Raw genomic sequence first — 26,074 nt, forward strand, 5'->3', positions numbered from 1 at the left:
GCTTCATGGACTGTAATATAAACCTGACGGTCAATTGTGGTGGGATGATCTAATGAAGTTCTCACATTTATTTTAGATAATAAAACATAAACACCTTTTTTTTGCACCGATAAACATGGATGAATTGTCAGATTCATAATCCTGCTCATATTATGTCTGCCACATTTTCCACGCTGCTTGAAATGGTCACTGTATGCCTGATTTATAAAGACAATATCACCTTGATGAGTACACGGTGTGTCACTTGAGCAGGATTCATGTCTGTATGGATTTCAGTGCAGAGATGTAATGTGAGACTATATAAATATTGTAGCCTCTTGCTCTGTCACATTGTCTGTTCCATTGGTCAGATTACCTGTGCTGTAGGCAGTATGGCTTTTTGGTAAGATTAAAAAAAAATTCTGATAGAGAATGAGATATTGGTGGGGAAAATAAATTGGGCTAAAATCCTTTCCATTGTATATTACTATAGGCAAATTAGAAATGAATTTGAGATCAGTAAATGAAATGCAATGAAAAACACTAAAGATTATATCCTTCTTGAATTTTCCTCTGCACCAGAGATGGGGAAAGATAAATGGAGCAATTCTAGGAGATCAGACCCAAACCAGTGCAATGGGTAAACAGTAGGCCAGACCTCCCAGTTACCTGCCCTCAGCATTACCCTATCTGACTGGTACTGAGCGTAGGAGTGGTGTTGTGAATGATGACTGCAGAAACAGGTCAGCTATTTGACATCTTATAGAAGCAGACAGCTAAAGCTGTGCGCTGTGCTCTCCGGTGTCTGTATCTATGTAGGCTGGCATCACCTTCGTGTGACTGCTCTGTGGCTGCATCCTGGTACCCAGAAAGGGTTATCCTGGCTGGATGCACACTTAAAACAAAGATAAAATAACTTCTTCTTGTGATCATAATGTACATTAGCCTGTATCTATGAATTTGAAGGTGAACCGTAGCCCGGAGCTTTCATTTCTTAGGAAAGAAGCCACCTCCGCTAGTGTTTAATGGATTGGGACAAGCTCTTAGTGCAGTCGCCTTAGGCCATTGCTTCCTGTGCTGCTGCTCCCTCTGCCTGAATGTAATCTCAACACCTTTTGCAGCTGGTGACATTACTTATGTTTGAATATGTTGAGAGGAAATTTCCCGTATTAAGTGAAAATAAATCTGGACAGGGATCCTGGATTGGGAAAATAACTGTGGAAAAGTTGGATTGTGAAAGCCTCTTTCATTTTTCATAACTTGACAGCATAATTTTAAGCTCCAGGAAAAAATGATGACACTGCTAGGAAATATCACTGATAGAGAGTCCTATAAAGCTGAATGTGAAATGTAGGGCCAGCACTACTGTAATACCTGAATTTAAACAGAAGAATTTAAGTCTCATACAAGGTAGGTACATAATGGAAAACTTGACGTCTGCCGCAATTCTGTTAAATGCGTGTCTTCAGTTAAAAAAAGGAGTTGGTGGCAAAAATGGCAATGGATGGCAGAACTTGAAAGAGCTTATTCATGCAACTGGGGAAAAATCACTGTGGCACGAATGGCCTGGAAAATGACACTTAACACCTTCTAGGTGGGTAAATCTTTTATGTGTGTATGCTCCTTGCTATGTGCAAGTTGATTGCCCACTGAGCCGTGTGTATGCATAGGACTTCCCAAAGTGTTATTTTTAATCTAAATATTTGGAGTTCTTCATTAAACCAGACCAGAAGATATTTTTACAAGGCTGAATGTTTCTATTAGACTGGTTGTAAAGCAAACATTATTCTTATTCTCTAGCATGAGTCACAGCTAACTGTATCAATTGCCTCACAATGTGTTAACCAAACGCTTGATGGCAGCGAGCAAGGCTTAGTCGTGTCTGTCTGCCTGGTCTGTGCCGGTGTGTTCTGCACTGCCTTGCCCTTACTGCTGGAGTGGTGCGTTATGTATAATGCTTTCACATGTTTCAGGAATAAGTTACAGTGTGGAATAGGTGAGTGCCTGCCCTTCTTAAAACTTGAACACACTGTGTGTCTAACCGCATATCTCATTCTGAACACCTCTATTTGAATGGATAATTCTGAGACATTTTGGCAAAGGTGACTTACCAGTGGTAGGTATCAGTTGTACAGTTAATGTAAAATCTCCCTCTCTTGTACTCAGCTCCAGGGCATTCCTACAGCAGTCTCCTGCTGGAAGCCACTAGAGATGTTTGTTTACAGGCTTCTCTGCTGGAGTTCCATTGGTGAAAGCTAAGAAAATTGCTGGCCCTTCTCAACCGGTAGCTGTTGTCTTGGCACAGAAATTAATTACACACGAGTTACTTGCCATGCGAAGCTTGGGACAGTTCCCAAGTCACTGCTGGAGAGTGGGGAGGTGCACGCTGAGACTGTGGGGCCACCATAAACAGCGCTGCCAACCAGAAGGTAACCCCTGGAAGCAGGACCAGCCCAAATAGTCTCTGCTCAGGCTATTCTCTCCCGTTGTGCTCTGGAAACACCCCACCGCTGCATGCGGGTGCTGTTCTGCTGTCACCAAAATGAAAACAAACAGGCGAGGCTGAGATTTGTACTGTTGTGTTTCTCTTCCAGGTGGTTGGCTGGACTGGGCCCGGGTACCTATGTGCTCCCTGTCTGCCAACTCAGTGATTTACAGCAACTCGTGTCAATAACTAAGCAAAACAACAACAAAAAATAAACCTCTTTTGAGTTTTTTTCTGTTAATTCCAGATAATGTGGTACCGTTTGAGTTGGCCTAATTAATTTGTAGTATTGTACAAAGAAACAAAGAACAACTACTTAAAAGACAATGCGTATGTTTGATATTCTGTGTGTTCATTTTACAATTCATCTTTGTGGGATTATGTCTCCCGCCCGTGCATTTGTGAGTTCTTACATTAAAATCTTTCTGTTAGTAAATACCTCAGTATGTATAATGCTATTTGCACAGGTTTTTTTTTTTTTTCCATGCACTTTATATGCATGTATATAAGTAGATAATTATATGTGGATTTGTGACTTCTACTGTGAGCAATGGTGTTACCCAAGTGGGAGAAGCAGCGCAAAGAAACTAAGGATTAAACCCATGTTCTGGGTAGCACCTGCAGCCTGGGGACGTGCATCTGTCACTCTGGGGATCCCTCTCTCACATAAACATACTCTTTGATCATCCAGAGAGTGGACTTTCTCAGGAGGTTGCTCATATGAGGCTGGGGGGTGACAGGACCACCAGAACTCAGTACCTACGTTTTAAAAACTTTAAAAACTCTTTACTTCAATCATTATGAAGATGAGATGTAAACCAATAAACCAAATTGTGGCAAAAAAGGTGATGTCCTATCCTCGATCCCTCTTCACTTTTTGTACTGTGCAGTCTGATGTGCTCAAATATTGGTGATTATTATGGCAAAAGTGTTGGAACCTCATATTGCAAATTTTGAAATGTTATGGATATAAGGAGTTATGAAACTCCGCTTGAATCTCTTGATTCTTTTTCATTTTTAGAGGCATAACCCACCCTACGCTGGCAGTGCTGGTGTAAGGGCAACCCTAGTAAATATCTGTTGTAGCGTGGAGTGCTTTTATAATGCAAACCCCTGCAAGTCCTAGTTATTACCTCCAGGGTGGGCAGAGTTAGAGGGCAATGGGAGGTGTGAGTAGGGAGGTGGGGCAGAAATGGATGGAGAATAAAAATACTGAAAAATTTTAAGGTGGGAACTAGGAGTGCAGTTCCACAAACAGTCCAGTAGTAACAAAGTTCACCTCTTACCTAAGAGGCATCCAGAAAAATTAAAAAACCCAATTGGATTGACAAAATTATTTTTGGCTAATTATAGCCATGCAAGATATTTACCTGGGCTGACCTCTGAGGTAGGCTGTTTGTCTGAAAGTAGGAGGTTTTGTACAAAATCTTAAATTTCCCCTTTCCATGTGAAATGGAATATAAATTTCCAAATGAAGAGAAGGATAAAATACGGGAAAATAGTTCAGAACGGACAACTCTGAAAAAAACTTCAATTGCATTATCAAAAATGAAAATGGCAAGATTTTATATGTGGGAAAAAAAGACAAGGTAATCCAAAGGGAAACTAGCAGTCTGAAAACATCATCTAGTTAAAATAGTTGCTTTTTATTTAAATATTTTGATTGATATGAAAATATTAGTTTACTTGTCTGTTGCCTTAGCTTTTTTTTTTGGTGGTTGTTCAAGATAATGCATCTTTTCTGGCTTGAAAGTATCTGTCTTTCCAGATCTGAATTTTTTTTCTTTGAAACCATTTTTCTTGCCTCATTTCTACTATTCAGAAAGGAGTAAGTGATGAAAGTAAGCAAGCCAGATTAATGCAGCCAGCCAGCAGTAAGTACCTTCAAGTACTTAGAAGGATTCTTCTGTCTTCTTGAGATACTGTAAGCCAGATGATGCTACTGTGCCACATAAAGCTCGTCATAAACACAAGTCATTTATTTAGCAGTCTTGGTTTAAAGAACACTTGTTACCCCAGACAAAATAAACCCCTGCCAAAGTCTTCATCTGGCATTACAAATCTTCTTCCCCTGTCGTTAGCTTTTATTGGAGTAGCCCAGGGGAACAGCCCCAGCCCCTCACTGCTCAGCTGAGCTGGCCTCCGACTACAGAGCCTGCTCCCCACTTGTTTGAGCTCATCAACCAGCACCTGGGGGGCTGAGAGGTGGGGCAGGAGGCGGAGAAGTGGGGCAGGTGATAATGGAGAAGTGGGGTAGGGGGGTAGCTGCAGCAGTGAGGTAGTGATGAGGAGCTTGGGCATACTGGGAATAGCAACTGGCTTCATGCAACAGGGTAAGTTCTACGTTACTTTTCTAATGCGAACAGTTCTTCTCTGAACAAAGCATGAAAGTTTGATGTCAGACGTGTGAAGTATTTGTCAGTAAAGCTTGCAATATGAGGTATTTTGAAACCATTTTTCCCTCTTGAAAAAAAAAAAGGTATTGGATGTTTCTGGGGAAACTGATGCATGAGACTATCTGTATGAGTAAACTTTCTGGTTCTGAACTGGTAAATGTGAAACTGCCTAAAACAAGTGTTTCTTCTTAGGTGTTTGTGCATTTGTACAGTGCTGGTTGTGGGGGAATTCTGGGCTGTGGAATGCAAGCTGTAGAAATTTGTGGGAGTTCCAGTTAGGCATTGTTGTAGAGTTTGGAGCTTGTTCTGATACGGCCAATCTAAATGTCATTATTTCAAGTGGTTAAAGGACATGTAAACAAGCATACTGTACACAGAATTAGAGTGAAGATTTACAAAACCAGTGGAAGGTCCAGTATCTGACTCTCACAGGAGATTTCTGCCAGAGATGAAAGAAAACCTTCTCTTAAGTATAGAAAATGAACAACAGAACTAAAACACCTGGAATGTTTTTTGTCTGTCAAGTCAGATCTAATTGTTACTGGAATAAACACGTGCAATCTGTTTGCAGCAATGAAAAGATCTGCCCTCTTGGGCAGGAAGTTGCCTTTATTCTTCCTTGTTATTATGAAGGAATGATTTGATATTCCTGGTGACTGTGAAGATTAAACCAGAGATTTATGTTAATGCAAAGGATTAAAAGAATCTTAATAACATTTATAAAGATGCAAATGTTCGCCTACATTTTATCTTTTTGCAGATGAATGTGCCATAAGGGAAATATTGAAGGGGGAGAGCACATCCTCACTCGGAATTCAAACATCTGGTTTAATACTGCACTCACATGGTCGTTAAGCATTAGTTGTTTTCACCAGTGTGGTTTGAACAGTGTAAGTGTGATGGGTTTTTTCTCCTGAACTAATCTATGAATATCAGAGAATAACAATATACAACTTCAAATCCATAGTGCCTGTTTAGTGTGTGGCTTCATGTGTTGCAGACCTGTAAATAATACTCAGTGTGTTTCTTTTTTTTTGCTATTCTGTCACCTTCAGACTTATTTTCTAAATAGTACAGCTCTTGAGATACTGGCACCGCTGTAGAATTGTCAGCTGTGTTTCCCCAGTTTCAGACCATCCTCCCAGTGCAAACACAGGCCATGCCAGCATGGAAAATTATGTGCTTTATTTGGGAGCCCTGACATATAATATTATACATTTATGTACATACATTTCATATGGAGAAATTATAGAAAAAATATGATTTGAAAAAGGAGGCAATTAAGGTGAAGGTGTAAACATCACTAGCCATTTATGTTCTGTTTTGGGTTTTTTCCCTGCTCTTGAACCAATTGGTTCCTAACAGGCAAGTATATATCAACAGAAGCCACCTGGGTTTGTTTTCCAATTCAGCGGGTGCAACTGTGGAGATGTCCCACCTCTCAAATCAATATAAATCTTCAAAAGGTTTTGAGTAGTTAAACATCAAATAATCCATGTAGTAGAAGTCATAGCTCCGTTGTCGTTGCACAGGAGAAAGCTGTGCAAAGTACTGCTGTGTGATTTTAGGGGTAGTTCTTTCTTCGTTGGAGTGCCTGTCCTTGAACTTGGGGAAAGTTAGATTTTGTGGAGCACCGATTAAGTGCAAGAAGAAGTTTGCATCTTCTTCCATACTTTCAAACTTCCCAACAAAGTCGTAGTCTATTAAACACGGGCTGCAAAGCCTGTTGACGTGGTCCCAGTGGATATCCATGCCCACTGGCCTGTGTACGTCCAGCAGATACTGAATGAATTCCTTAAATTGGACTCCAGAGCCTGTCCTTAACGCTTCTTTGGTGGCGTTCACACGGTATCTGGAAATGATAGCTTTTCCAAAAACCGGGTGGTAGTAATTGTTTGGGTGTTCAAACTTGTCCCGAAATGCAGATACCAGCTTTTCAAAAGGTTCACGAATGAAAAGCATCTTGGTGTAGGTGTTGAGTCTGTGATAAATTCCTTTGTGATCGAACCCGTCCAGCCTCTTCAGGTAGTTGCCGTAGTGCACTGTGTTGTGCTGGATGTCCTTTGTGGAGGAGGCCAGCCCGTTAAGCACCATGAGCACCCGTTTCCAGTTAGAGCAGCCTGCTTTGGGTACTTCACAGTATAAAACTCTGTATTTGTCTTCTACAAATATTCTAGAAACGTGATAAGGAGTGATTATTCTTCTGTTATTACTCTTGTATTTGGAACAAGTTTCTCTCATAACCCGCTTTCTTTCTCTTTGGATCTGATAGAGGCTTTTCCACTTGTTGTTGGTTCTATCCTCGGATTTAAGCGTGGGCAGGTTGAGAATGGAGCTGTTCATGGAAATCAGAATGGGGCTCTTCTTAATTATAAATCTCCTCCTCCGTTTGTGGAGCTTGATGGAATTAATTTCTTCTCCTTTCTGTTGATCTTTCATTGCAAACATGATGCTGCTGCTCTGCCTTCTCTCTGTGCTTTGAGGCTTAGGGAGCACGTTTTGTGATGGATCGATCTGCTTTACTGTCGCTACTCCGTCTGCAGTGTTTTTTCTTAATCTTCTGTCCTGGTTATTGCTGGAAACACAGTCCTGACGGGGGAAGAAGGATGAAAGGTGTTAGTAAATGAGAAGAGTGTTTGTCACTATTAACAGCTTGTACAACTTAATGTGGGTCTGTTCGTACATTCTGAGCTCAGCAGACCTGGAGGACAGAATGCATGGCTGTGAGTCCTCAGTGCTGTGCCTTCACTGGGGTAACGACTTTTCTCTTGTCACCTTCTTCAGGGCTCACACACAATTCAAAGGCTGAGATGAGCCCGAACTGGTAAATTCCAGTTCAGATCGGGATTTAACTGTATTTTAGGTGGTGCCTGTACCCAGGCTGTGATAGATGCGTTTGTCTTGGATTGTCTTTGAAATTTCCATGAAAGGTAGCTGAGTGTTTTGGGGACTGACTTGGCTATTCCAGCCTGCCTGTTGTCACACAAATCTGTTGGTTTTTCCCCCTCTTTCAGTAGCTTTTCTTTGCAGCGGGGGCAGCTGGGCACAAAGTGAAGCCTGTGGGAAGCGACTTATTCTTTCTCATGAGGTGGATCTCTCTGGTTTGTACGTCTTTTGGCGTACGGCCCAGATGGGCTCCGTTACTTCCCGCTTCTCAAAGCAGCTGAATTAAATCCCTGTCTATGTGTCTGTGCCTCTAAGCCTGGGATTAGGTCCTGGACATGTTTAACTACGTGTCAGCCCTGTTTTGAGAACTCACCTGGGAGCCGAGTGGCGTGTGAGCCACTGGGGAGTATTCCAGCCAAGGAAGCAGATGGAGCTGCAGCATGTGTATAGCTCACCTAAAATACTTAATGTTTAGTTAGAGGCTTTATAAATGATAAATTTGTGATTTTTCAGTCGTTATTTTCTCCCTAATAATATTTAAAACTGGCTTCAAAGATGAGATGCTGGATGAATTTTAAGGTGTATAGTGTGGGGATTAGTAGGGTCATGCTCTTTCAAGGGGGCAAATTAAATCTTAATTGTAATAGTGATTTTGCAAGTCTCTGGCTGCAAAAAGAGATGCTATTGAGAACTTGGCAAACTTGTGCTGTCATGGAGGTTGTATCTTGCCACGTACTTCTTTAAGGGTGAGAGATTAAAAAACAGTCTCAAAAAAGACACTCAGAATTCATTACCAAAAGCATTGGTGACGAAAGAAAAAAATCAAATTGTATTATTTTGTAGGTGACTTGCTTGAAATGATAACTGTTTTACAAAACTCAAACGGGAGGGATCAGTGTTAAAGACAATTTTTAGAGTACTATGCAAGTCGTTGCAGAACTTTGCTTCTGAAGTGTTTTGCTGGCTGTTCTGCACGGTTGCTCCTTTGCAGATTTTGCACTGGGCTGTGAATAGCGAGAGGCTGGGGTGTGCTGGCACCGCTGCTCCCAGCCGCCTACAGCCGCTAGATGGAGGAATTTCACCAGGGATTCTCTTCAGCCTGTTTTTGAGTACCTCTCCAGACATCCATTTGATCAGTACGATCTCATACAGCATATTAATATATGCAAAGTTTGCGGTGTCTTTCAGCAGTATCCAGGCTAGGGAAAAACTCATGAAACTACGGTTGCATGGCTTATTGAATTCATATTTTAGAAGGAAAATTTGCACTTCGTGGCAAAGCTTTGATGCATCTTTCCTTTTCAATGCTTCATCTCCAGCCTACCAGCCTGCTCTGAGCCATCTCTATCCATACTCGGAATATGGGTACAGTTTTCCTTATGTACTTCTGAAAACTTACTTTTTTTGGTTGCTGGAATCCCATGTTATACTTTATCCCTAAAGAAAGAAAGAAATTGAAGTAATTATTTAGTAAAAATAAAAACATTAGTTTCATTTTTGCTGGACTGATAACAGTGTGTCCTCTCAGGAGATAAAAGGAAAACAGGAACAAGTTCTGTTAATACAATGATAAATAGGCCAATGATGAATCATAATTAATGTATATTTCATGGTAACAATACTCCTTGGAAGGGCTCTTTGCTTAGAGGAGCCATAACGATTGTGAAATGGAGTGAATGTCTTTGCCTCCCTGTTACAGATGGGGAAACTGGGATGGGGAAAAGTGATTGCTTAAATATCAGCTAAAAGGCCAGGAGCAGAACGAGAAGCAGCTGAGATTCACGATGCCAAGTTAGAGCTCTAAAAAAAGGCTGTTCTTTGTGTACTTACCTAAAGCTGTGTCGGTTCCTACAACACCATGCCCCCAGCTTTGGGTAGTGCGGTACTTAACCAGAGTCACAGTGGCACTGAGCACTAAAGCAACGCATGGTGGAGTTATGTATAACTGAGATAATGTTTGTAGAGTTTTGGAGAGACAAAACAGCACAGAATTGTGTTTTACCAAATCTTTTAGCTTCTGCAGTGATGTCTGCCTGAAAATACGATAATAAAGATGTGGAAATCCTAGAAGGCAGCTTTAGCAGATGTGTCGGATCTCTTTACTGTTCCTAACCTCTGCTAAGTTAATAATACAGCGATGTATAATGGAAAACGCTTCTTAAGTATGAAATCAGTTTGGGGCTTTTCAACGTATGAAACTGCTATCATCACTGTTGCTTGAAGACTTCAGTTTAATGTCTGCATTATGAACCCACAGCCCTTTTGCCTGGGACAGTTACAGGAAAAGGCATTGCAGAGCGTTACAAGGGAGGGCGTCGCTGGAATAGCTCCGTCCCATCAGGTTCATTTTCATGGTACTGTGAAAGCTCTCAGAAACACTGTGTGCATAGTCCACGTTCTACCTTGTGGCAGTTGAAGTAGCAAGTCCAACTTCTGTGATAATAATGTTTTGGTTTTTTTTCTTTTAAAAATCATATCTACAAACTAGTCTGAGTAAAATTGCTATGGTTATTTCTATGCTGTTACAGCTCACCCAGCAGTGCTCATTACTCTGTTGGCTCCTGTTTGAACTTTAATTCCACTGCAGCAATTTGTTAGCAATAAATTTTAGTTAAGGAGGGTGGGGATATTGTGATTCTGCGCCTATTAAAAGCAAAGGGCATATTATTTTTACTTCATCAGAAATAAGTTCCAGGCATGTTATAGAAGGAGTCTTAAGGCTTGTCCTAGCTGCTTCTCAAACTGCAATAGAAAGTCGGAAGGTATATTCTGAAGAGCACCAGAGCTAATCGAGCTAATCTCTAGCATCCCTGTGGGGGTTCTGGAGGATTAAAACCGATTGTGTCGCACCAGGCTTTAGGAGACGTTATGGAGCTGTTGTCCCCTTCCTGATGTGATCAAAGAACCACACGTGTTCTGCAGCTGTGTAATATGTTACAGAGCAACGAAGGTACGGAAACTGCTGCCTGAAAAGAATAGCAAAAACAGCACCAGCACTTCAAAAGGATTGATACCAGAGCTTGGGCAACCTGTTTAAACCATGGAAGTGTTCTGTTTGTCAGCAGATGTCACCTCTTTTTTTGCTAACTCTAAAGGCATAACTTTAAGCCACTTCAGCTAGATTTGCGTTGGCTCCTCGGCCTCTGCTCTAAGGCATGGTTAATGCGGTGAGTTGGAGCAGTTCCTTAACTTTTACTTTAGGCTTTCTTGAGGCAGAGCTTGAAATTAAATACTGTTTTCCTTATAAATTCAGCATATTGTTATGCTAGCTCTTCTCGTACAGGCAGAAATCATATGTGTGAGGTACAGTTTTGAAAAGTTAACACGGTTAAGAAATTTAGTCTGGTGTTGTGGGTTGGTCAATTCTGCTCATTTTCTATGAGCTCAAAAGTTCTCTCTATGAGCTATGAGTTCTCAAAAACTATGGATAGTTTTTGGTTTCTTGTGCATAAGTAATATAATGCACTTAGTAATTCTCATAATAATGTTATTACAGACTGTAGTCACCGTTCTGTTCAGTCCCATTGTATTTCATTTTCAAGTATTTCATTTTCGGTCTTTTAAGCTGGATTGAGTATTGTTAAGTCATGCCTTGTCCTCTGTCACAGATCATGGAGATTTACTTTGGCTATCGGTACTGTCAAAGGCAAGAATTTACATATTTAAATATTTCTTCTGCTGTGAACCAGTTATGCCTGCCAGTGTAAGGGAGGAGAATGGCTGGGTAACCCTCCCTGAAAGATAAGATTATAAAATATCTACAAATCCACTCCATTTCTGAAAGCATTTTGAGCTTCTGACAACTGAAACCATAAATAGGTGAGGAAAGGCTTGGTCACCTGCCAGAAAACTGAGCAAGTACTTTGGACAGAATCAGATGCAAATATCGAAGCGTTTGCTGTGCCCAAATTGCAATGTAAAAGCTAGCTGAGGCTTTTTTTCCCAGAGATTTGTTTAGTTGTGGTCATTTGTTCTGACTTCAATGGGAGCAGTGATAGCTTGTAGCAAACCCACACGCTTTGTGTAATTTCCTGTTAAAGTTGGTATATATCTGCCATGAATAATAATTATTAAAACTTAAAAAAAAATATTTAAAATTAAAACATTAAAAATTTAATTTTTTTTAAAAGCACAAAGAGAAAGTATGAGACCTATCTTTTTTGAGGTTAATTATGACATTTTTATGGTAGTGTTTCATAAAGGTAACTTATTTCAGAGATTAATACCTTGCACCGATATGCTGTGCTTAAAGAAATTAGAAATAAATGCTAGTAGGAGATGAGTTACTGTTTTTTAAAAAAAAAAAAAAAGATTCTTCATTTACTAGCTTTCAGATGTAATCAGAACAACAATTTATGTTTAATGTAAATGTTTGGCGAAGCACTTGCCAATCTTTTCAATGTTTTCTGAATTTGTGACTTCTAAAGTTGGCGGCTTCTTGCTGTCTTACGATACAGTCTGTCACTTCAGGTTTAAAGCTACATGGGAAAAAACCTCTTAAGTGCAGTGAACTCAGGGAAGTTACATTGCACAGATCTACTGTTCTAGTCAAAATCTAAATTTAATGTTATGCTACGGCTTTACTGTCCATGTTACTTACCAGCTCTCGGGTCTTATTGCCAAAATGGTAATATTTATTTTTTTGGCCACCAATAAATCACTGGTGTCTGCTGCACCCAGGTGAAGTTAGTGATCATTCAGTGCTTGGTGCCAGGCAGGATGATGACCAACACCTCACTGGTGTTCACAGAGAGGCGAAACAGCCCAGAGAAAGCATTGCTCCGTCAGCTGTACATTGCTTATGTCAGGTTTCGTGGTGCTCTTTTCTCTTCCCCCTGTGCAGCCGTGATTTTCCAGACCTGAGCTTGGCCTGTGTTTTATGTCTGCCTTCGTTGTCTTCCATGAAATATGAGCCTTGTGCTTCACCCAGTCCTACCGTACAGGCAAACCCATTGTGAGCTTTGCTTTTTTTTAAAAAATGCTACTAGCGACACAATAACATGCCTTTCATTTTCCTTGTGTAACATTATATAGCTTTGCCTCCCTGCCTTCTCCTCTGTCTCTGCTCCAAGACCTAATTTTGGTTTGCCTCTGGTGTTTTGCTCTGTTCTGAGACTGTACTACAGCTGAAATATTTTTTAATAAAAATGATAACTTCACGTCTGCATCTGTGACTCCATCCCTTAATGGGCTGCTGTGAGCAGTGTGTACTTGTTTGCTGCATCTGAACTGATCTGTGAAATACGCTAGGTATTTCAGAAAGGTCCCTTCCAACCAGACAATTCCATGATTCTAAGTAAAGAGCTCCTATTTCCCTAGTTTGGGAAGGCGTAAGAAGTCTGCTGAGTTACTGAGGGTTAGGGGTTTTTTAATCCCTTTATGAGCCTTCCTTCATGTGAATTCCTTTGTAAATCAGATAACTCATTCCTCCCAAGTTCTTAGCTTTTTGTTTCAATCCTACCACTGCCCAGCACGCAGTTTTGAATAGTTCAAATGCATTCTGTTTGAGGCACTTTGACTTGTGGCTTACTCTTGAGCAGTTGTGGAGAAGTACAATACTTCCCCAAATGATAGCCCTTCAGCCCCCCTTTCCCCTCTCCTGTGCTACTGTTGTGCACAAGCTGAGTTACTTCATGTGGGTCTCGTGCTTCTCAATCCCAGTGAGCTTCGGAGGGGTGGGCACTGGATTTAAGTGGGACCATCAGCTTTGGATCTCTAAAGCAGGTGAATCTGCGGTTTATCCATCCTGTAGGATGGCAACGCAGCATTGTGCTGCCTCTGTGTCCTGGGGTACCTGCGGTGGCAGCAGCTTCTGTGCACTTCGGTTGATTAAAACACGATTACTCTGGCTTTTTGTGACTGAAATGACTTTCCATCTTAATGAAGCGAGGGAGTCTCTGGGCAGAAGTACTGTATATGGGGAAAGCGGTGCAATTCTGAAGGGCATACCCTGGAAATAATTAAAAGCGTTCGGTTCATCCATCAGTTTGAACAAGGAAAAAAATTACAAATGGGGGAGCCAAAGTGGAGATCAGCACACACGTTAAGTGACTTTTAATGTTTGCCACCTGAGGACTTTCATACTGTCAAAGAACTCGGTATTCCCGGTTCATTTGTGGTTCTAGCAGCCAATCCTGCACATCCAAATTGAGCCGAACCACACAAAGTTGTTTTCCTGCAGGAGAACACTCGCTGAGCTGGGGCTGCTGCCACGTGTCAGTGCTTCCCTCTTGAGTCCCTGATTGGTGGCCCTCTTGACATTTTAATTTGGGTCATCCTCCCAAGCGTTCTCTGTTTTTTCCAGTAAGGGGTTCCTGGAGCAAGGGATGACCGTGACCCCCGTTTCTGAGTGTGGGTGCAGCTGAGCGCGGTGTTTGCATGGTGTTTCCCAGGCAGGGTACCCCCACTGTCCGCCTGCGGCTCTTTCCCCTCAGACACCCTTTGTGCCTCTTGGACAACTTGCCTCCTGTCTGTTGTGCTGTACGTGTTTTGGTGTTAAGTGCACTAGTAAGAAATGCCATCTCCTGAAACTTCCCTTTATTCTTCCATTTTTTAAACACAAATTCATGAGAGGAAATAATTGTTGTGGTATGATTTGCCTTGCAAATTTTTTGATTCATCAGGGTCAAAGCAAGAGAGAAGCAGAAACAGAAACAGTAGCATTTTAGAGGAATAAGTTCCTTTTGAATCAAAACCCAATGGAAGCATTGCTGTGACTCCCTGTAAGTCCCGGCACCTCCACATCTGCAGTGTCTCCGGAGTCCTGTCTGGAACTGTGGGGTTAGGCTTGTCCGGGAAGTTACTGATTTGCATTCAGACTTTGTAATGAGGCTTTCTTTCATCTGTCCTCTACTCCGTTGTTATGATCGTAAATTGCTTGAAGAGAAGATTCTTGTATTATTTAGAATTCAAAAACACTGATACTTCTTTAACTTGCAATGTGCTAAAAGAACAGATACATGAAAGATGTATCTTAAAAGATGTATCTTAAAGAAAGATACATACTACTGTGCTTTTTCATAATGATCTTATGTTCTAAAACATTCTGAATCCATTTCCTTGACTAAATAACCCTGTAATTTACACTTGGTCTGTTTTCCTTGATAGCTAATAAAGGTAAGGGAAATACATGGTATCTTTATATTGCAAACTCACTTTAATGAATACAAGAAGCTGTTTGTGAATTTATTCTGAGGAAGGTACCACTCCTTGTTTACTTTGTCTTCTCTTTGCTATTTAGCCATCCTAGTTAGAGAGTGCCATTTTCTGACTTAATTTATATTCGATAAGAATTCTATGAAGAAAGCAGAAAAGTCAAGCCTGTGCTGTTGCATTCCCCGTTCCTTTTGTGAACCTATCCCCGGGAATATTGTTAATTAGCATCATTAGCTTTCAGGCACTGTCAGCAGTTACTTGCAATTTCTACTTAATACCTTTCAGTTGTTCTCCATTCTCATATTTAATATTTGCATATCGCCTTCATAGCATGACTTTGACAAGGACATTACACTTTATTTGGGTTTATTAAAAGTAAAAGCTGAGGTTTGAAATATAGCACTGCATTTATATTTAGTAAGAACTATTCAGGTAACCAGAGCAGGAGTCTCAGCGAATCTCCAGCAAGCCCTGTGTGTGCTTTGTGCCTGTGGTGGAGGAGTTCGCCAGCCGGAGCGGCTCACCTGGAACCCCCGAAAGGCTTGGGGAAATTGGGCAAGTAGGACACTAAAGCTCCAGTGGTCTTTCAACTGGATGGAAGACAGAGTATTACAGGCAGATTTCTGGGCTGCTTTCATGTCACTCTGTAGAGACATTTCTTTGGGAGAGGAAGCACAAATGGGAAGAGGAGGCTGCAGAACTGCAAGGGTAGATCTACACAGACATGCCTCTGGGTGATGTGGAGGTCACTGATCTGATAAATGGATGTGGATCTTACACCACAGATGCGCATCCAAATGCTGGATGTTATTCTGTGTTACAGTCAATTAACTGGAGCTGATATGGTTTCCCTTTCTCCTGGTCTCATAGTTAATTGCTGACAAGTCTTCCTAGTGTAAGATCAATACGAGGTATTTTCAAAAAAAAAAAAAGTTAACACCTGCAACTTCGCTACAAAACATGGTGCAAAGGGGGTGAGAATTGGACAGACTTTTGTTTGTGACCTGTGAGAAGCAAGTGGGAGATGACAGTTCTGGGAAAGCTGGGTGTGAGGGCTGAGCACTTTGCCAGGTCTTTTATTCCTGACTAATGAGCACCTGAAGAACAGTGGTGATTTTCTGTTAATCCTGTCTCACTGGCCCTACTCCTCTCCTTTGGGGAAGGCTCCCTGTTTCCTCTTCCGGAGCTCACTCGCACTCCTTCTCCAGCCAGGTTTCAGTGACTGATTGGAAGAACAGTTTGCTTGATAAGAACCTTTGAGAGTAGTATGCAACTCTACGGGGCAGCCTCTAAGACTCAGTCTTTTGTGTTTATCTCAACTGTTTATTAATAAATATTTTACCTTTGACAAGTCAGTTCATTTCAGTCTTTGTTTCCACTTTTGATGTTGTATTAAACACATCCAGAGTTGTGCCTTCATTGTAACGCAAGTGACTATTACATTTAAAATGGATAGTGTCCATCAGAATATTTTACTATTTGCAAATCTGATTTGATGGTCTTCTCATGGTCTTATAGTTGATCTATTGGGAAGGAAAAATAAATTAATTTCTTTTTTTTACTTTAGTGCCCGAGTTCCCTAGAGCTTTATTACTCATTGTCCAGGAATGGAATATTTAAAACCTCTGAACTCTACTGTGTGAGGATTTGCTACTCTGAGAATTCGAATTGGAAGCGTGGGTTTTACAAACCCCTTTGTTGCAGTAGTGTAACAGCTCCTGTTTAAGCAAGAGGTAGCTATGGCTGTACAGCACCGTCTTTTCAACTACTAAAAAATGTGGCATTTACTTTGGTGGGTAGAGGATCAGTTCCTCGGTGAGCGAGTAGTAACGCGTTATCGATTCTGCAGGTGACGGTAGACTGCTCTCCTAATCTCTTTACTCATGCTGTGTCTTCTCTTCTGCTTTTCCCAGAAAGGACTGAGAAGTTAGTGCTGCTCCACTGAAACCTTGTATTTTGGAAAACTACAGTGGGCTTGCAAAAAGCAAGTTTCTTCTGTGAAATTTTATTAAAGAAAAAATATTTGATATACAGTCAGTGACTTCTTTGGTTTCTGCAAGAACTTTAACGTAGGAAAATAAACGTGTTAAAAAGTACTCAGGATATAGTTTTGGTCACATTTTTTCATTTTTTTGTGTCTCTGCCTCAAGAAAAATTAAAACTATCGGGAAGATTTGTGGAAAAGATCATCGCTATTTTGCACACACTCACTGTTTTCCAACCTTTTCCCCTTGCATAAAAAGGGGACAGCATTTTATAAACCGTCATAATGCCATTTCACATAGCTGCTTCTGTACCTCCTGCTGTACCAGACGGAAAGATTCCATTTATTTTGAGAAAATACCTAGTAGCATGGCCTTGAACCCCTCCCCGTAACTGCTTGTGCATTTGGTTTGTTTGCAGAAAAGTGAAATTCTTCAGAGTATATTCCTCTGAGAATCTCTCATGCCAATTGCACCAGAGGAACCCGAGAAACCTGTATTGTCACTTCTATGGTTTGTATGTGGTGCAGGGCTGAGAATCTTATAAAAGAAGAATGTATCTTTTATGAGTAAAATCAAAAAATCAAATAATTAAAATTATAGGAAGCTTGATGTTATCTGAGTTTACTACCGCTTAAATTTGAATCCATAGCCCCATTTTGCTTGTAAACAAATGAGCCTCCAGACTATCAATTGGCAGCATTTCCCTTTTTTCCCCATTAAGGAAGGTGGTAATTGCCGAGCTGCTGACAGCAAGTGCTGGAAGAAGCAATATGAGTGATTTCCTTGGTGACTGTCAGACTCTTCAGACCAGGCTTTCGAACTCCATTCGTAATAACAGAAATATGCTGTGGGAAAGGCGGGTGGTGGGGTCTTTAGCGAGCATGGTTCTTGCCAATATACTGAAATCAGCCACCAGCTATTCCAGCTTCGGACTGGTGTGTTACCCTGGGGGACTCACCGGCAGGCTAAAGGATTCATCATTGCATTCTTTATTTTTACCAAGAAGCAATAATATCCTTCAAGTTTAAACACAGAACCTCTGGTAGAATGTAGAATGTCTGAATGTATTTTTGCAACACTGGCTCCTCAGGAGATCTCTTCTGTACTGACTAATTTCGTATGTCATAACGTGGTGTGTTTCTTAGAAATGCACTCTGTCAAATCGCACAACAGCAGATATCGTCTCGGAGTGAGTTAATGGAAGAAATATTCTTAAGTAATCTGTTAGTAAAAGGCTAAGTATAGGTTAGGTAATTTCTGAGTTTGTTACTTAATGTCGGCAGCGCTTATTTTGTGTCCCACTGATTATGTTTTAAATGGGCTTGATTTTCAGCAGTTTGCAAGGTGGTAGGTTTCAAAGCCGATGTGACATAGAATGACAAGGTTAGCATGCTTGCCTTGGTCTGTAGGCTTGGGTTCCTTGCTGAATCTCTTCACCTTGGTCTCCACAGCTGTAAAATAGGATGGATGTGCCTCCCTCAGGAGCACGGTGCACGTCAACTGGTTGGCCAAGAGCAGAATTGGTTGGTGCTCTGCGAATGTTATAACGGTGGCCTCCTTCACTGGGGATTCTGTTGCTGATCGCAGGTAGTGCTTTGAACAAGGAATGATTTTTTTTTTTTTTTTTTTTTCCCCCGCCCCTGATTTCTGCCCAAAAGGTTTTCCTGTTGTATTTTGTGCTGCCTTCTTCGTCTTGGAATTTCTTGCAAGTTCTGTCTCTAAGTTATGGTTGCTGGATGTACTCACTGTGGACACGGACATTGTCCCAGTGCTCACTGTGCATGCTGCTTTGATGGTACAGATTTTCAAATGTCATTTTCCAGTTGCTTGGCTGTACATCCTATCTCACCTAAAGTATCACAGTGGACTAACCAGTGTAGAGAATAGAAATATTCCTCGCAAAAGCTAGATTTGAGTGTATATGAACTACTTGCATGATTTTTTTAGTGTGGGGACTTGTAAGCTTTGTTTAGCTCTACAGAGTGTTTCAAACTAATTTGGATGTGGGTAGAATATGGGGCTATTAAATCAAGAGGTTTTAATGTTTAGGGTTTTTTTAAATATACTTTCTGGTCACGTTCCGAAAATCTGCATAACTAACACTCTTTAAAGTCAACCTGTTCCAGTAACTTTTAGTGATGCTTTCACCTTTGCCAGTAAGATAACGCGAAGAAAATATTCCCTGTTATATTAAGGCTACAGAGATCTAAACCCAGCTGTAGTATCTTCGCTTAAACCATACTCCTCTGCGAGTCCTCCAAGAGGAATTAGTCTGTTTTATTGCTGTGCACCCATTTTCCCCACAGAACTGTGCCACCGCCTCGTTCTCAGGGTTCTCTTCTCCTTGAACACCCTAAAGGCATCACGATACCCGAAATGAATATACACAGACATCTTAAGAGAGAAGTGCCTATTAGGATTTCTAATGTTTTTGCACCATCCCTTACCTGCGTGTGGCTTTCTTTACGGAATAAACTTGCGGATAATTAGAAATCCAGAGAGGGATTTCTCTTGCCTTAGAACTACACAGGGACTGAGGAACCCTAATTCACTTGTTACTGGATTAGAGAACTATTGAATACTAGACTAAAGTAATACAGAAACTCTGGGTCAAGTGAAGAATCCCATTGGCTTCAACTGGATTTAATTGTATTTATCTGTGTTTAATGCTTCCTTTTAACATACATGAATGTTCAAATATTCATGATGTGTAAAATGCTGCTACTAGTTCAAACTATTGAATAAAAATCCCCTTCTTCTATGCATCACTTTTACTGAAATTGAGAGAGAGTAATGAACACATCGTATCCTATATTTTTATAAGAATACTGCTGATTTCGTCCTAAGTAAAAGTTATTTTAAGTTAAATAAAAATCCGTGTAGTGTTTTAGACAGTAAGTTACGGCGCTAAGAACCTAAGTCTTGATAAACATAATTTAATAAGAGCAGAAAATATTTTAGTTGATGTTCATTGTTGAAATTCAGAGAAAAAATAGATAAGGTACACTTACTGCAGAAAGCACAATGTGGAAATCTGTAATGATTTTCTTCTATTTTTTTCTTTGTGTAACTGAAGCTATTTTTAATGCACATGAAAGCCTTTGTTTTTGCAATTTCCTAATAAAAAAGAAATGTCCTTCTAGAACTTTGTGATTCATAAGCGGGTTATGTAGTGAAAGGTGAAAACCTGTCCGTTTTACGTGGCTCGCTTCCCCGGGGTAGGCTTGGAGGGTCGCACCACCGTCCCTCGTCAGAGGAGGGTGAACCTCTGCCAGCCTGGGCAGGAAGATGCCAGCCTTGTAATGCTCCTGCTCACGGGCCGTTAATCTTCCATTGATCTTTACAAGCCTATAACTCTTTTAAAGAGCATGCCTTTAGGTAGGTATTGAAAGGAAAATGCTGATGATGGCTCTACAAAACCAATAAAGCTGCCTTTATTAGTTTTTATAACAGCCTTTATTGCTCGTAGGGTCTCGGTCTGGGCGGGCAGTGAACTGCATTTAGGCACTTAAAACCTCTCTCTCACAGGCATCTCCAGAAGCCGTTGCCCCTGCACTTCCAGGGCTCCACCCTCGTGAACGCACTTCTTTTCTAAGATTCTGCCCAGTAAAGCCAGAAACCAAAATGTTAAGCACATGTACAGCTCCTAGGGGTTGCCAACCCGGGGAAGGGGTCCGTGGTGGCTCCTGGGAAAGGAACAAGTTTCTTTCTCTTTCCACTATTACAATGACAGTAAACATTAATTTTCATTAAGCACTTTGCTATAAATCTCAGTTTAATATCCGTTTCAGATGTTCTAGATAAATCCTTAACCTTTCAGTTGCTCCCCCTTGTAATCCTGTATCAGTGATGAATCTTGGCAGTGACAAATGGCACCGTTAGACCCTGCAACTCCTTCTGTTCCTCTTCTTCCCATTGCATTTTCTTTCCAGGGAGGAGGAGGGGAAAAGGACAGGCTGAGGAAGAGAGTTCGAATACTAATGCCCCTAAAAGGCATCCTTTTCCTTCTTTTCCTCCCCTTCCTCAAACTCTGAGCGTGTCTGTGGAAATTAGAAGTCACCCTCTTAAGAAAAGAAAATAAAAAAACCAGTTAGTTGGCAGATATAAACCATTTGCTTGTCTTGGTAGTAAATTAAGCAGGGTTAGGTGATCAGTTAGTGATGTGCAGCCTTCCAGGTCGCTTAGTCCCAACAGCGATGCACGTACCCATCTGAAGTGGGTAGATTGGCCCCTGAAGGAGGAACTGCTTTATGCCGTTGATGTCACTCGCAGTGACTTTGCTGTGCTCGTGCGATGAATTGCTGCTAGCACAGCCAGTACGATCACACCTCCTGGCAGCAACCGGGGAGCCCAGAAATCTCCTCCTTCTTAGAGTTTCTAGACCTCTGTGGCAAAAAGGTTACCGGTTGTCCTACCAGAGAGAGAACTATTGTCACACAACAAGCGACAGTTAACATCTGCCCCCTTAGGAGCTGTGTTGGACTGGAAAGGACTGGGATTCTGGAACGTTGGGGTCTGCCCCACCTTTACCACCACCCGCTGGGAAGAGTGACAGGTACAATAACAACTCACGTTTATGAACAGTTATTCCAGGTGTCAAAGTGCGAAAGTGGATGCAATTGAGCGATAACCCTCTCTTCCCAAGGACAAAGTAAAAAAAACTTACTATAGTGCTTTTTCCAGGTAAGATCCAGGTGAAAACAGGATTCTGACTCAAGGCTTAAATGTAACTTTTAGTGAAATGGCGATAAAAGATCAACTTGGGAAGCTTTCCTTTTGGGAATATTCAGTTTCTCTTATATTCCAAGAAACACCATTATAATTTCTATGACTATCAGAAGTACTAAGGCATAATACGTGTAAAAAAACCCCAAACCAAATCCCCCCAGTCAACTAAAGCAATATGAGGTGTTTTAATCGTCTGTATTTTTTGCTTTGAAGAAAACACTACAGACAATAATTTTAAGAAATAAACAGAACATGTCAGCTCCTGTGTAGTGTAACAGTTTTGTAGCTAACACTGCTATTAAACTGCCACAGAACAGCATAAAACAGTTAAAAAAAGAAAAAATTAAGAATTAATATCTATCCAGTAGGAAAGCTTCTGTTGGGGATGATGGAGATACGTTTCTAAACCTGAGTTTCACATAGCAAATTTCCTTTATGCCTAGTCTGCTAGAGAGAGTACAGTTGGTACCTTCTAACACCTGGCTCAGACCCTAAATTTTCACGAGACGACCAGCCCGATCTCGTTCCTGGTTATTGGTTTAGTGGGAATAATCTTTCTTAACAAGCTCTCAAGGGTGCCACAAAACCTGATTAATATTAAGCAAAGAGCTTGGAGATTCCCCACCACAATGTGGAATATAACAGTAAGGATAATGCTTTCATAGCATGGGGTTTTTTTGTCACATAAAATAATTAAATCTGTCCTGACTCTTTGAACAACTGCAATGATTTTTATGCTATTTGTTAATATATTTAGATTAGATGCTAAAGTGAAAGCCCAAACACGCTGTCATCTTCAGACACACTCAGGCAATTAGAGTGCAGCTTGTGTTATTGTTTTATAATTCAAGCCTAGTGAAGTCATAAATTAAGAAGCTCATTAAATTTTCAATTGCATTAATAGGAAAAACCAACTTATTAAATTCTTTGGTAAGGCCCAACAACAAAACATTGGAAATGCATCTTATTTTTTTCTCTCCAGCTCCGTTAATCCCTGCTGCTCAGCTAGCCTTCTCTCCCCTTAATGTAGGAAAAATAAAGTAGTAGGGACATAAATTGTAGAAAACAGTGCATGGAGAAAACTTTCGCGTGGAGATTAACGGTGATCCTCCTTGTCACACTTTGAAGAGTGTTTTAACTCATTCTCCTGACGGACAGCCTGCCCCACAAATAAGCGTGGGGTGCTCCCAGCTCAGCACTGCTGTGTTTACAGCAGCACGGTGAATAAAGGACTGATAATGCTGTCGCTCTTTAGCAACGCATGACACAATTTGATGCTATAGGTCAAGCTTTTTTAAAAAAAAAAGAAAAAGGAAATATCAAGAATATCTCTGTTTTCCCTGCAATTGGCAATTGTAAGTGCATGTATTTAACAGAGGATACAAATGGGGAACTGCTCAGTGGACTGAGTCTGCACGGGCAGAAATGGCTTCATATCCTTTAAAATCATGATGACTGGATTCCCAGTTGGGAATTTTCTTACTTCATGAAACTTTTTTTTTTTGTGGTACCAGCTAACAGTTCAAACCAAAATTATTTGAAAATTAATATAGTTACACTCAGTTATGCTGTGACCAATTTTTTATTCACTGCATGTTAGTACACTCATTACAATAGAACTAAAGAGATTCTTTGTTCATCTTGGTGGGTGGTGTTGGTGTTTAATTCACTCAGTGGTTATCTCAGTGATGGCCAAATTGTGGTGAGACAGACAGAGAAATCATCATGGGGGCATGGAAAGCTTTGCACATAGTGCTCGCTCACTCTAGATGAGTATATACACAGAAAGGAAAATATTTGGCTAGATAATTTGAAGACTTCATTGTAAATGTGAGGGTTTTTTGCAAACAGCAGACTAATAACCTCCCTGCTACCATTCAAGAGAGAATTTTTGAGTGAAAAGCTATCGTCTGTATCTAGTTGTACCTACCAAAATCATATCCATTAGCTGTTTGCTCAATTAACTGCTTGATCTGGACAAATAAATGCCATGGGGCAGAAATAGGTCTGCGTTCCTTCAGGCGGTTCCAGGGCACGTTTCCAAAGTGGGTTTCCCCAGAGCACGGGTCCAGCCCAATGCTCAGTGAGCTCCTCAGGACACCGAGGTTTGTACCTCACACCGGGACAGTTGGTAAATGGTCTTTTGCCTCACAAAGGGTTATTCTCCTCTTTCTGAAACATGGAAGTTCCTACATAAGGTGGTATTTTGCTGTGTAGACGGGATGAGCAGTGGAAGGACTGCTTTTGGTTCGGTTTGACCCAATATAGCTCAGTCTGGGGCCAGTTCCTCCTCCTGGGGGCAGCTACGACCCCATTTTTCCAGTCTCAGGCTGGCAGGTACCACTCGAGCTCATCAGCTTTGGAGGTGCGGAAATGTGAGCTGCATTGAACATGTGCTTAATCTTGTTTTCCCTCATCAGAGTCGTGATGAAAACTGCTTTCTTTGGTATGGTTTAAGCATTTATCTTTAAAGTATGTCGCCGTAAGGGAAGAGTTTGGTTAAAGTACCTGTGGTGCTGTGCGATGGTTTGTGAGAGCAACAGGTTCTGGCGCTCCCATTTTTTTTTTTCTATTGTCAATTAGAATAATAAGTTTTAATGTACCTTCCCATTTATTTCTTTGAACAACACCGCTGCAGTGAAGTATATTAAATAATTTCATTAACCTTGGCCTAGACTTGCACTAGGAATCTCCTTAATTGGGCAAGTGTGGCACAGATGTGAGGTCTATGATTGCTGCAGCTCTGCCAATCTCCTGGCAATGTGTCACTTTTAATGTGACAGCTGTATTCCCGCAATCACGGGTTACAGCTCCTGGCAGCGGGAAGTTCTCATTATGCCATTTCTGCTCGGCAGTAAAATAATTATTTCAAAGCAAGCGGCTTCATTCTCATCCCTAACCCCAGATCAGAAGTCTTCCTCTTTATTGGTTTGGGACTCTTCATCTCATTGTTATCTGGGTTCATGTTTAAAAATTAGTGTTCTGAGGCTGACCTAAGGTGGACTACTTTAAAAAAGAAAATAAATAAATATATGTCTGTGTGCATGCGTGTATATATATACATAAATGTAACAAATTGAAATCTGTTCCAAAGTACATTTCTCCTTTGAGTCAATGAACTGGGAATAGCTTAAAATTGTAGATTTTTTTTTTTTTTTGTACTTAATGATGTCATATATGCATTATTTTTATGAACTTGTCTTTCAGTTAATCTATGAACTATGAAAATGAATACTCCTATAATCGTTTAATCTCAGGAATTTAAAAATAAAAGCCATGCAGTATCTATCTTGAGAAGCTGCCACAGCAGAAGCCTGAATCAATTTGGCTGATTTCACTTGGGATATTTTTAAGAGGAATATTTTTGTTGTTTTTATCTTTATGGTTTTTATTCTTTAAAGTCCAAACAATGTGTGAGTGGACTGTTAAGAGGCATTACCACAACAAAATATGCTCACGCTTGCAGGTGCCAAAGGCTTTGGAAAAGCTCCCCCTTCATCCCCTTCCCGTTTCTGAAGTTGCTATGACCAACTGGTGAGGGAGGATGAGATTTTTTAGTGTCATAGACCGAAGAATCAAGTTAAATTAAATGGGAAAGTAACACACAAAAAAAGCCTGAAACAGTTCTGAATTATAACTACATGACCAAAAATAGAACCAGCTTTTCTGGGATCTAATGACTACAGTGGTGATAGCAATTGCAATGGAAATTAGAAAAGCATCTTGAAAGAGAATCACTTTTCATCAGCACCTTATTTTTAATAAATCAGTGCTGAATTTTAATTTGTAATTCAATTTCCTTAATGCATTCACCTTGTGTAACTGAGAAATCAATACCATTGGATGGATGTATTGTTTTTGCCTCTCTTTAAAGGTCACATCCTGATTCCAGCAACTATACAAATTAACACTGTTCAGTAATTTTGGAATAGAAAAGACTTCTCTGTAGCCTTAAGAAAAGTATACTAACAGTCTGCTTTTGGCAGCAGGACAGTTTGATACATTACTGCTGTGTGACAAACCCAATACAGAATCCTTATTAATAGTCCTATTAATGTTTCATCTAATGTGAGGGAAATGGTAAACAAATTGTGGCTTTAACCCACTGCTGAGCTTCCAATTACTATTATTCTCCCTATCTGCTCGCAATGTATTATTTTTTTAATATGACTGAAGTGTTCTAACAATCAAGGGTTAGGATCCGAACAGCGTGAAGCCCTCATTACGTGATTTCTGCACTACAGCAAAATAATGATGGTGAAGCAAGCTGTTCTCCCTGTAACACTCGCAGAGTAACTCGTAAGGCTACCCATTTACCCGCTTCTGGGTAGGGATTCAATTGCTTCCTGCCTCGGGTTTGTGGATGTTGGAATCGTGTCATGCATCTGTCTCGCGCCGCACCGTAAAAAGCATCCAAAGTGAATAAATTACAGGTGGTGTTCCCCAGAAGCACTCTGAGG

The 26,074-nt window shown here is 40.7% G+C and overlaps 1 protein-coding gene across 1 annotated transcript in view; it reads right to left on the minus strand.

Annotated features, from left to right (window-relative positions):
- Positions 1–6,306: 6,306 nt before the first annotated feature.
- CHST8 (carbohydrate sulfotransferase 8) overlaps positions 6,307–26,074 on the minus strand; it is a 121,209-nt gene continuing 101,441 nt past the window's right edge. Inside the window, exons 4-5 of the mRNA XM_074158101.1 lie at positions 9,146–9,183; positions 6,307–7,449 (exon numbers count right to left, since the gene is read on the minus strand). Of these exons, the coding sequence (XP_074014202.1) occupies positions 6,307–7,449; positions 9,146–9,183 (1,181 nt within the window). The remainder of the gene's footprint in view (positions 7,450–9,145; positions 9,184–26,074) is intronic.

Source organism: Numenius arquata, chromosome 13 (assembly GCF_964106895.1).
Source record: "Numenius arquata chromosome 13, bNumArq3.hap1.1, whole genome shotgun sequence".
Lineage (NCBI taxonomy): Eukaryota > Metazoa > Chordata > Aves > Charadriiformes > Scolopacidae > Numenius > Numenius arquata.